This window comes from Tursiops truncatus, chromosome 7, assembly GCF_011762595.2.
Source record: "Tursiops truncatus isolate mTurTru1 chromosome 7, mTurTru1.mat.Y, whole genome shotgun sequence".
Taxonomy (NCBI): domain Eukaryota; kingdom Metazoa; phylum Chordata; class Mammalia; order Artiodactyla; family Delphinidae; genus Tursiops; species Tursiops truncatus.
Window position 1 is genome coordinate 61,383,304 of NC_047040.1, and position 12,808 is coordinate 61,396,111.

A 12,808-nucleotide genomic window follows, 5' to 3' on the forward strand; every position below is an offset into this window, starting at 1 on the left:
GGCCCTCAGACAGGAGGCTATGCTAGGGTACACAGACTGTTGGTCTTGTTCACTGTTGCAGCCCTAAGAGAGTACCTGACACAGAGGTGGAGCCTTCAAAACATTAAAAAAAAAAAAAAGGAATAAATGAATATAGACAACTGAATAGGAAGCAGTCCTTTTATGCCTTGATAAAATTATACTCTAGGCTAATAAGAAAGGGTGATTTATTTTACTCAAAAATAAATAGAGGGCTTCCCTGGTGGCACAGTGGTTGAGAGTCCGCCTGCTGATGCAGGGGACACGGGTTCGTGCCCTGGTCCGGGAGGATCCCACATGCCACGGAGCGGCTGGGCCCGTGAGCCATGGCTGCTGAGCCTGCGCATCCAGAGCCTGTGCCCCGCAATAGGAGAGGCCACAACAGTGAGAGGCCCGCGTACCGCAATAAATAAATAAATAAATAAATAGAAAACTTTATAGGAACTTTCTTTTCTGAAGATACATCTGTATTTGTGTTAGACCCATGATGATGAGAACCATTTTGGTTTTCAGGCCATTATTTTTAAACATTTACAATTATTATAATTGACAGAGTAGGTCTTCAAGCCTTAAAAGTTATTTTTGTAGAATCTCGGGCTGCCTGTGAGCAGAAGTGTTGGCACCCTGAGATGACTGGGCTGCAGGTAAAGAGACCAAGAAATGGGAAGACTGACAGAAAATCTCACAGTCAATCATGAGACTTGGGACTCTTGACTTGCAGTCTCATTTAAAAACCACTTTTCCAAGGCTTCACCAACAACTTTTTTAGAAGGCAGGATAAAAAGAAAAGAACCCATTTGCACCTGGGATGCAGGATGGGAAGCCCTGCAGCCAAGTGAAGATACAAATGATTATACGGTGATTGGTTATTCAAGAGAGTGGATTTGTAAAACATTTCTGCAGGGACAAAGATGCACTATTTCATATAAACTAGTTGCCTTAGATACAAATAAAAAATATATTAGTCAACTTATAGGAGCCATTTCAATCTGACTGGTTCATAAAAGCATCTCTTTTCCAAGTCTCTGCCTACTTAACCAGAAATATAAGCTTATTAGTCAAATGAGGAAATGGAAATATAGCAAGAAATCATAGGCTCTCAAGCCAGACCTGGGATCTAATCCTAGCTTTACCACTGGGTAGCTGTGTGACTTTGGGTGAATTAGTTCTCCTTGCTAGCCTCACTTTGCTCATCTGTAAAATGAGGTTAATCATATCTGTCTCATTGAATTGCTGTAAGAATTAAACAATGTATGTTTAATGTTCCCATAGTAGGTGTTCAATATATACATATATAAATACATAAAAATGTAAATACACAATCTATGTTTACATGCATAACTTTATAAATATATATAGAGAGAAAGGTGGAGCGTTTCATGGAAGAGCTAGAAGATGGGGGGAAAAAGAAAGAGACAAAAGAATATCTATGCTGGAGAGAACAGACTTGTGGTTGCCAAGCTGGGGGGATGAGGGAGGGATGGGTTGGGAGTTTGGGGTTAGTAGATGCAAACTATTATATATAGAGTGGATAAACAACAAGTGCCTACTGTATAGCATAGGGAACTATATTAAATATCCTGTGATAAACTATAATGGAAAAGAATATGAAAAAGAATGTATATATATATATGTATAACTGAATCACTTTGCTGTATAGTAGAAATTAACACAACATTGTAAATCAACTATCCTTCAAAAAAATTTTTAGAAAAAGAATATCTATGCTGTAAGAATTTACATATAATATTTTAGGGTCCATGCTAGATGAAAAAAGTTTGTTTTGTCTGTTGCTCTGAACACAGAGAGGGACTTTGGGTAAGCCCTCAGCCAAGCGTTCCTATTTGCATCAAAGAACTAGCACTTCCTTCTCCCTGCAACAGTCTGTCTACAACTCTCTGTTCTTCCTTGAACTTGCCTGGCTTTGCAAAACCGGGGCCTCCCTAATTTTCACATCCTTGCCTGGCAATCTGCCTCAGGGGTAGCCAACCTTACTTTGCACACCCCTGCTCTCTACGCCCATTCTCTGGGCCTTTTTGCTCACATTTCCCATCAGCCTCTTCTTCCTCTTGGGAGCAGCTCTTTCCCATCTGGCTCCCTGGATCATGGTGCCTGCCTTAGGGCACTCCACAGCTTCTTTTCCTAGAGTTTAGTCCTTAGTTTTAGAGGCACCACTATTTGCCATGGACAGAAGAGAGTAAACAGCATTACTGGATGAGTCAGTAAGAGTGCAAACCACATCTGATATCAACCCCAAAAGGGTTTAGAGCATGTGTGCTCTGAGTTCTGCTTTCTCTCCAGCTCCCAGCATAATGTCTGGTACAGAGTTAGTGCTCAATATTTATTGGTTGGAAGGAAGGGTGTGAGTTTTTAAAGGAATATAACCCCATTAAGATATATCACTTTGAACTTTTTCATCCCCATTGACCTGGCCCTTAATGCACGTGCACTGGTATGTCAGGTCCATAAGCATTATACTGAGCACCTGCTGTTTACAGTTTGGGCTAACAGCCAAAACTTACTGACAGATGTGGTGATATCAGTGTCTATATTTTGTAAGCTTTAGCCAGAGGCTTTTCTAAAATGATTGATGAATATATAAATATAATATAATATGTAAATTTTCCTACAATTAGGCTCCACAAGAAAAACTCAAGAGAACTGGGAGCTAGAGCTACAAAATCACTCCCTTCTACACCAGCCACTCAGAGAAGAAAAGTAGTTGAGGGAAAAGGAGGCTGGGGTTCCAGTTCTGGCTGTGTCACTTGCTCCCTGAGCAGGGCTGCACAAGCTGCTTAACCTCTCTCTGCTTCAGTTTCACTATTCATAAAAACAGAGGATTGGACATGATTCTCTCTCTAAGGATTCTTTCTGATTGGAAATTCTGTTTGTGGGCCACCAGCAACAGTTTTGATTGAAATATTTTATTCGATGGCTCTAAAGATCAAAAATGCTTAAAAGGATTAAACAAGGCAAATTATTTTGGATATAAAATAGGTAGTGTTCAAGCATTCAAAAAACCCATTTTAAAAATTAGCCAATGATTTAAGAAGTTCTGTATCCACAGTGGGGACTCTGTGAGGCAAGGGAGAGTAAACCCCATGTCCCTACACTACATTTTCACTAAAAGATTTTAACCATAAGACAGGTCTACAATAGTTAATATTTCAAGTCCATTATTAATAAAGTTTAATTGTAGAGTTGCCATTTTCTCCTTTAAAATAACTAAGACTAATGAAGTAAGAGAAAAAGGATAGGGTAAATTAACTCAAAAACAGGTCAATAGAAGATATCCAAACTGAAGCATAGAAAGAAATGGAAAAAACAGAGCTGAGTATAAGATACATGTGGGACACCATGAAAAAAAAGTCTAATTTATGTGTAATTGGAGACCCAGGAAGAGAAGAGAGAGAATATGGCAGAGGCAATCTTTGAAGGTTAATGGCCAAGAAATCCTCAAATAAATACAAAGAAAACCACCACCATTTTGAACGTCAAGTCAAACCACTAAAACCCAAAGACAGAAAAATAAGGTAGTTCATATCACTCCTCTACTCAAAAGTGTCCAGTGGTTTCCCACCTCACTCAGAGAAAAAGCCAAGGTCCTTAAGCTGCGAAAGGTTATGCAATCTGCACAACCCCTGTAAGCTGTAAGCTCTCCAACCTCATCTCCTATCATACTTTCCCTGGCTTATTCTCAACACATTTGCTATTAGTCCTGCCTGGAACACACTTCCTCCAGATGACAGGACTCACTTCCTCAACTTCTTCAGGTGTTTGCTCTAGTCTTCCAGTGAGGCCTTCCTAGACCATCCTACTTAAAACTGCTTTGCCTCCCTCCCAGCATTTTCTACTCCTTCTTCCCTGCTTTATTTTTCTCCATAGCACCTATCATCTGTGACACACTAGTTACAGATAAATTTATCTGTCTGAAACTAGATATAAATGTGGGATCATTATCTGTCCAGTGCCTAGAACAGTGCCTGGCACACGTAGGTACTCAAATATTTGTGGAATAATTGCCTGTTAAGTAAGGCTTTCTGCACTACACAACACTTCTTTGAATCTAAAGGCACAATGCTACCAACCTGTTATCATGAGGCTAAGGGTTTTGACTTATTTTTTAATGGTGTAATTAGTCTCTGTCATTTTATCCCACTCAAAGTTACTCTAGAAGTCTAAATTAGTCCTTATACCAATTTTTACTATCAAGGATTCACTGAGACACTATCAGAGAATTCATTAGATGTATGATAAGCAGACCATCTTATATATTATGGAATGTATTTGGAAACAGAGAAGATTGGAAAAAGGAAAAGTATTTTGTACTTACTCTTCTGACATAATTTTTTTGCCAAATGGTAGTCTTGGCCCATTTCTGATCTCAGGAACTGGAAAACATTCAGAAATTCTTCAGCTACGTAGTTTCACAGAGAATTTAAATGTCAATTATAAACTCCCTAGAAAATATTCCATTAATGATTAACTATTTTGCTTTTAACTTTTACTTGTTTTTCCAGGGCTGAGTCTGTAATCAGTCAGTTAATGAGGACTATTTAAGGACTATTTAAGGCCACACAGAATAAGTATGATACCTCTGCTTTGCTGCAGCCACACAGTGTACACACTACTGAACAATTTGAGAATATGTAGGTTGATTCAACTGGCATAGACTCTGAAGACTTTAATCACCTTAATATCCCTTTGGTTCAGATACAGCTTTTATTTGTGAACTTAATCCATAATTACATGACAATATTTAGTAAAAAATATAGATTTACAATTATGTATATTCAATATTTTCCAGTATTGATTGCCCTTATACCATCTAGTTTTGCTTTTACTATTTTTATTGTAGTTTTTTTACTACAAAGTAATATTTGTATGCATATTTGTATGTATATTTTTGTAGGTAGGAAATTTAAATGCTAAATAAACACATTCTGTCCCCAATTTAATAGCATTAAATAGCATTTTTACCATTTAGAGATGTTTATTTTTAACATCTCCATGAACATCATTTTAGTATTTTTTCCATGAATGAACACATATATATTTACAAAAACTAGGATTATTCAGTAACTTTTAAAAAATACACCACATTTCATGGTCATTTTCTCCCCATGGAATTAAATATTCTTGTTTATTTTTTTTTACTTACTTAGGCTCCACAATTTACTGATCTTCTATTATTAGTTATTTAGACACCTTCCATTAAAAAAAGAAGCCTACACTCAGATAATTATTCTTGCTTGTGTGTCACATATTCTGAACCATTTGCAGGTATACTAGGTTTACGCTGCAAGAGATAGGGACATGAAGTAATATTAAAGAGTCTTTGGCTGGTACTGATCTGCATATGAGTATGAAGAAACTGAGGCTGGAGAAAGAATCACTAGAATGAGCAGATGGAATACTCACTGGACCTCACACAGGGCTGAGAAGAACTCATGTTCTCTCCAGCCAGAGTGGAAGGTCCTCTTAATACAGAGAGCACTGGGAAGAGTCCTCATAAGGGGACTTAAGGGGCCTTAGTAGTGTCCCTACACTGTAAAGGTTGCCCTGGATCTTCCCAACAAAGTTAAAAACCAAAACTCAAAAGGAGAAACCTATTTCCAAGTAACTCAACTGTCCCAGATCAAAGTCCAACAACAAAAGTTTGTATCCAAGAGCATAAAATTTACAACATCTAGGATTTGGTAAAAAATTACCAGGCATGCAAAGATGCAGGAAAATATGACCTATAAGCAGGAGAAAACTTAATCAATAGAAACTGACCTAGAGTTGACAGAGGTGATAGCATAGCAGAGAAACATGTTAAAATAGCCATTATAAATATATGCCATATGCTCAAAAGTAGAGAAAATCTGAACATGATGAGGTGAGAAATGATAGTTACAAAAATATTTAAAGAAAGCTTCTAGAGATGATAAACAGGATACCTAAAATGAATAATATATATGCATATATATGGGGCTAGGGAGGGAGAGGGAGAGAAGGAGGGAAATGGACTTAACAGCAGATTATAACTGCAAAGAAAAGATCATGAACTTGAACAAAGAGCATTAGAAATTTCTAAAATAAAATACATAGAGGGACTTCCCTGGTGGTCCAGTGGTAAAGAATCTGCCTTCCAATGTAGGGGACATGGGTTCGATCCCTGGTTAGGGAACTATGATCCCACATAGTTGCTGTGGGACAACTAAGCCTGCACACCACAATTAGAGAGCCCATGTGCCACAACTAAGACCCAGTGTAGCCAAAAATAAATAATTTTTTAAATATATAGAAAAAAACATGAAAAAAAGGGAACATCAGGGATGATATTGGGTGATCTGACATATGTATAATTGTAGCCCAGATGAAGAGAGGGAGGGCAGAGATCAGAAAAAACATTTGAAGACTTAATAACTGAACATTTTCCAAACCTGGTGAAAACTATAAACTCATAGGTCCAAGAATCTCAATGAACAGAAGAAATAGGTCACATCAAGGCATATCATAATCAAATTGCCAAAACTAATACATATGAAAAAAATTTGAAAGATGGTAAAAAAGACATATACATGTAAATAAAAATAAGAATAACAGCAGACATCCTGTCTAAAGCTATGCAAAATGTGAGAGAATGGAGCAACCTTTCAAAGTACTGAAAGAAACATGGCCCCCCACCATAGAATCTCCAGCTATCAAATCCTTTAAAAATAAAGGTGAAATTAAGACTTTTCAGACAAACAAAAGCTGAGAGAATTCATTTCCAGCAGAACTGCATTATAAGAAATAGTAAGGGAAGCTTTTCAGGTAAAAGGAAAATAATATCAGGTAGAAATTTGGATCTACACAGAGCTATGTAGAACTCCAGAAATGCCTTCCAAAAGAAGATATTTTCCATTAAGAAAATCTCTTTAAAAGATAGCTAACCATCTAAAACAAAAAGAACAATGTATTGTGGGGCTTATAACACATGTACAAGTAAAACACATGACAACAAAAATACAAAGGATGAGAAGGGGGAAATGAAAATGTACTGTTATGAAGTTCTTATGATATACATGAAGTTGTGTAATATTAATTAAAGGTAGACTGTGACACCACAACAAGTGAGGTACAACTGTTTTGTTCTCCATAGAATTATCCGTAAACGTTTATGTACAATTTTCGCATGTGACGTTTCAGGCTTCAATGCCTTTGCCAATGCTGTTTCCTATGCCAGGAACACCTCCTTGATATGTTTACCAGATGAATTCCTACACATCCCTCTTCAAGTTTCTAAGATTCCATTCATGTCTCTTCCTCTAAAAATCCTTCCTTTACCCATTTCTCCTGCTTCTTTTCTCAATTAGTCACTCAATCCTCCCAGTTCCCAGAGAACTTTCCAAACACCTCTACTAGCACATATTTCCTTTTATTATAAATTGCATTATATACATAATATGTGCCTGTTAGTTCTCAAGGGTAAGGTCATGTCTTTCTTATTTATCTCTAAACATCCCAAGTAACTAGCATGGTACCCAGTAAGTAAAAAGTTTTCCTTAAAGTAGTCCTTGAAGAGTCTTATGCCCAAACTTCTCTTATTCCTGCTTCTGCCTTTACCAGAATACTTTGAGTCACTTCTAGAATCTTCACTCACCTCTACCCTGGTGAAAGTAGTAAGAAAGATGAGTAACGAGGTAAGCATCTGTGTGTGGGCAAGGATATTTTGACCATTTTTTTTAGTCTGCAAGACTATATACTATTCAGCTATTTTAATATTTTTAAGTTTCTTGAGTTATAACATACGAGTAAAACTTACTTCTGTCATTAACTCTAATGGGGCATGAGTATCCTTATTAGGGTTACTGTCTTCCTCATTATCTTCATCATTGGTATCATCCTCACCATCATCATCTGTTGATTCAGACAACTTGTCATCAGTATCCTCAGGGGAATATTCATTATTTTTCTCCTGCTCTGTAATGACTACATTTTTGCTCATTTCACCTAGAAAAGAATACATATAATTTAATCAATAAATATTGAAATGTATTCAAAAATTTAAAATGGTCACTCCTAAATTATAATGTAGCAAGTGTACATGTTTACTACATGTCCTCCTGTTCTGGATTTTTTTTCATGACTAAACAGCACTGCAATAAATTTACCTGATTTCCATTTCCAAAAAAGGTAATAAAACTGCTAAGTGAAACAGGAAAAAACCCAAACCGATAATCCTGAGCTGATGCTAGTGTTGTTTGGTGCTTGAAATTGTAATAAATGGAAAACGGTTTTGTTTATAAAGAATATAATAACTTCCAGAAAAAAAGAAATTAATGCTATTCTATCCACAGAAATACTTTTCTTAAATTTTTCTTATAGGAATGTAAATGCAAAATAAAGAGCTTGGAAAGTAAAAGTAAGACTATAGAGGTTGAAAAGTAATTCTTCTTAGGCAAGTAGTCACTGCTTGGATACTTGAGAATAAAGTTCTCTCTCTCTCTGTACACACACACACACACACACACACACACACACACACACAGATTAGGAAGAGATACATGTGAAGTGTTCCAGATATAACCAGAAGTTACATAACATTATTAATGATTTTTCTTAATGTCAAGTCACAGTACCTATGACCAAACATAGATGACTGAAAAATAAAAAATAAGCACTACTCTGACTACCCATTCAGTGCCCAGCACTATGTTGAGCCCTAGGAACACAAAAATGAACAGTCATTGACCTCAGCGTGCTCACACTCTAACTGGGGAGTCAGAAACATAATGGATAATTATAAAACAGTATGGCAGTAAGTGATAAAGATGTGTACTAGGTACATGGGAGACCAAAGGAGAGCCCCATCCTGGTCTGAGTGGATCAGTTTTTCCAAGGAGAGGGGACAGCATGAACCAGTGAAAAAAGAATGTGTGTGGAGCTACAAGCACTTTGTTGTTGCGTATGGGTCAAAATTGAGGCTGAAATGGTGACAGATGTAGCCAGAGGGGTACAAGCTGGATAATGGAGTCTTGTGGGCCTTGGAGTTAGAACTTTATCCTAAGAATGAAGGATTTAAAAGTAGGGAAACAAAGTAGTCATGAAAGATTTAAGTAGGGAAACAAGTATGATCAATTCTGAATTTCTGCAGGAATACCTGGATACCAGGGTGGAACGTGTATTTGAAGGCAGACAGAAAAAAAAAAAAAAAAAAGAGCAGGGAGAGAGGTGGTTAGGGGTGTCTTTAAAAAGTCCAGGTGAAAGAGATGGATGACAGGGCATTGTTAAAATAGGGATTGAGAGGAGGAGATATATTAGAGAAATATTTAAGAGGTAAAACCTCCATGGCACAAGCTATTGAAACATTTTCCAAATTTCAGTAATATACTATCTTCATCCATTTTGCCATATGAGAGTATCACCTATACTATTTACTTAATTTTTTTTAAATTTACTTTTTTAACTTAGAAATTTTGCCAGATCATAAATATTATCATCCACAAAACTGATGGAGGTACTAATAAAAGTGAGATATAATAATCACAGCAAATATTATACGCCATTACTCTTCTGAATACTACATATATTAACTCATTTAATTCTCTCACCATCTCAATGAGGTGTGTCCTATTTTTATCCCATTCATAGATGAAACTGAGAGACAGACAGGTTAAATAACTTGCCCAACTTCACACCACTAATTAAGGTAGATCTGGGAGTCACTTTGGCTCTGGAGTCCATATTCTTAACCAGGTCTTATATTATTTTTTTCTAATACACATTAAAATATACTACTATTAAAGTAATTTAAAAAAAATTTACCCTCTGTTTCCTAAAATTATCTCTTTGGGAAACACTACTGAGTTTGCCCAGTTTTTTGGCTCTACAGATGAATTTCAGTTTCAACCTTAACTTGTGCTACATCATCCCCTTCTTGTAAGACTTTGAGTGTCTGGGAAGTCTTGAGGTGTCTTCTTTGATGGGAGTGTGGCCATGAGCTACTCTAAATAATGTAGAAACACTGGTGTTAGAAAGAAGAAAATGAGGAAATCTAGGAAAGGTTGAGAGAAGACAATGTTAAGAAAAAGCAGGCCAAAAAAAGAAAAAGCTGGGAAAACTCCTCACTCTAAGCAAAAGGTACTATCTATCCTCAAAAGGGATAACAAGTCCTTCCAAGAGTGGGATGCCTGGGCTATTCAGTCTATCTACCTGTTTCCTTTACAGTCTCCGTCGGCTCATAACCACTCTAATCTTACAGTGTGTACCCAGCCTGTTCACCGACTCATCACACTGGTGTCATCAGGGATGGTCATAATAGGGAATTAAGAACTTTATGTGATGTCACAGGAACTCATTCAATTCACAAACACTGAGTATCATGAGAGAGGTTTCCTGATCCCTAGATCTAAGATAGTTCTCCCTCCTCCAGGTGCCATTTATTTATATATGGCTGTCTTATTTGTGTTTATTATTAGTGTTTAATAGTTGGCTATCTATGTGAACTCCATAAGGGCAAGGATCTTGGCCATTTGCTAACTATTATATCCACAGCTTCTAAACAAGTGCCTGGCACTCAGTAAACCATTGTTGAATAGGCGGAACTTGTTCATGCTTTCACAGGTATTTCAATTCATTCTAAAATTGAATACCCTATCATTATCATTTTATGTAATGTATACCCATGGATCCCACCTGACTGCATATCAGAATCATCCGGTACCTGAGTCTGAAAAATTACTGATTCCCACAACCTGCTCCAGACCTCGAGTTGTCAACATCCTAAAGGTCCTAGAGAAGGAGGGCTGAATTAGAAGCTACAGTTACTCAAATAAAACAAATATTATTACCTGTGCTTTCTTTTAAGAAGGAAGATGACCATCTCTTAGACTGTAGATTTGTTTCTGTATCTTTATTTTCAATAGTCTTTGGAGATACTCACTCTAAATTCTTTAAAGAAACTTTACTTTCAATATTTTTTGAAGAGACTTCCTTACTAAATGTTAAAGTAGATAGTGAAAAAACACTTTTCTAGGTCACAATTCTGTTTAAGGTTCTATATGGGTTCATACACACATTTAATATAAACACACAATATAATACACCAACAATAAATAGCTAAAATGCAATATCTTCTTTGTGGAAAAGCATTAAAAATAAGTTTTACTAATGATTAAAATTCTATTTCTATTGGGCATTTGTCATTGTGTAATGATTCTTAGAATCTTTTCAGAGTTAACATAGAGTATATAAGCAATCCATTACCTGAATGTTCCTGGCATATCATTGTGATATGATGGAATAAAACTATTTAAGGAATACTAGCTTTCAGGTTTTTTTTTTTCAAGTTTGTAAGTCAGTTCTTACCGTTGCTAAATGCTATGCTTGGGACTTCCCTGGTGGCACAGTGGTTAAGAATCCGCCTGCCAATGCAGGGAACAAGGGTTCGATCCCTCATCTGAAAAGATCCTACATGCTGTGGAGTAACTAAGCCCATGCACCACAACTACCGAGCCCGTGTGCCACAACTACTGAAGCCCGCATGTCTAGAGCCCGTGCTCTGCAACGAGAAGCCACTGCAATGAGAAGCCTGCGCACCACAACGAAGAGTAGACCCCCTTGTCACAATTAGAGAAAGCCCACATGCAGCAACGAAGACCCAACGTAGCCATAAATAAATAAATTTAAATTAAAAAAAATAAATGCTATGCTTATGGAGTCCAACACTAATATTAACCCCTGGTCATAATACAAAGTAGCCTGCTTTTTCATTAAATGGCTGAGATAAAAATGGGTTAATTTTCTCTTTTAGTCTTCAAGCCTGATACCTCTTGTCAACAGATAACACACTGAGACAGACGAGTCTTGTGTGGTGCACTCTGTTTACAAAGACAGGCACCCATGCTGGTGGAAAAATAACCCCAATTTCGTTTTTTGTATCTCCTTTAATGTGATTCTTTTAATATGTCTCCTTTACTGAGTTTAAAAAATTCAACTTTTAGTTTTCATGGAAAGATATAAAAAGATGTAAAGTGTTATTATTTTTTCCCCTAAGTTATAGTAGCTCTGTTTTATCCCTATCGAAATGTGAATCTAGAACATTAGTAGTAAAGTTAGTGATTTGTACAGTGCTTTAGCAAGTATGCTGAACAGCTTGTTATATTCTTAATACTATGGGAGGGAATGGAATCTTCACTTCCCCAGTATATGCTGCTAAAGCAAAACCCCACTCTGTTGATGAAAAATACAAAGCAAAGATGATTTACATTTCTACCTCTGCCCTCCTTGATTTTCTAATTGTGAAAGAGAGCATCCAAGAAGAAACCCTACACATGAAAAGTTGAGAAGTCACTTAAGTATCCAGTTTCTAGCATGGTTAGAGTCCTATTATGCCAAAGGTCACCACAAGTAATTACTAGAATTCATACGCTCTAATATCTAATCTAGATAAAAGGAGGACTTCACTGCCTTTTCCCAGCCACGAATTACAGTATTTCATTGAATCTAAGATACCATTTTTTCTTCCTCTTTTTTTTTAATATTGAACTATAGTTGATTTACAATGTTGTGTTAGTTTCAGGTGTACAGCAAAGTGATTCAGATACATATATATACACACACATATATATATGTATCTTTTTCAGATTCTTTTCCTTTATAGGTTATTATAAGATATTGAATATAGTTCCCTGTGCTACACAGTAGGACCTTGTTGTTTATCTATTTTATATATAGTAGTGTGTATCTGTTAATTCCATATTCCTAATTTATCCCTCCCCACTTTTCCCCTTTGGTGACCATAAATTTGTTTTCTAGGTTT

The 12,808-nt window shown here is 36.5% G+C and overlaps 1 protein-coding gene across 12 annotated transcripts in view; it reads right to left on the reverse strand.

The window, feature by feature from the left end:
- ERICH2 (glutamate rich 2) overlaps positions 1 to 12,808 on the reverse strand; it is a 30,465-nt gene that overhangs the window by 2,853 nt on the left and 14,804 nt on the right. For 6 of the 12 annotated variants that reach the window (XM_033860031.2, XM_033860035.2, XM_033860030.2 and 3 more), the window contains 2 exons: positions 7,811 to 7,998; positions 4,352 to 4,409 (listed from right to left, as the gene is read on the reverse strand). In XM_033860031.2, coding sequence (XP_033715922.1) covers positions 4,352 to 4,409; positions 7,811 to 7,998 — 246 coding nt within the window. The other 6 variants (XM_033860025.2, XM_073807588.1, XM_033860028.2 and 3 more) reach the window with 3 other exon arrangements.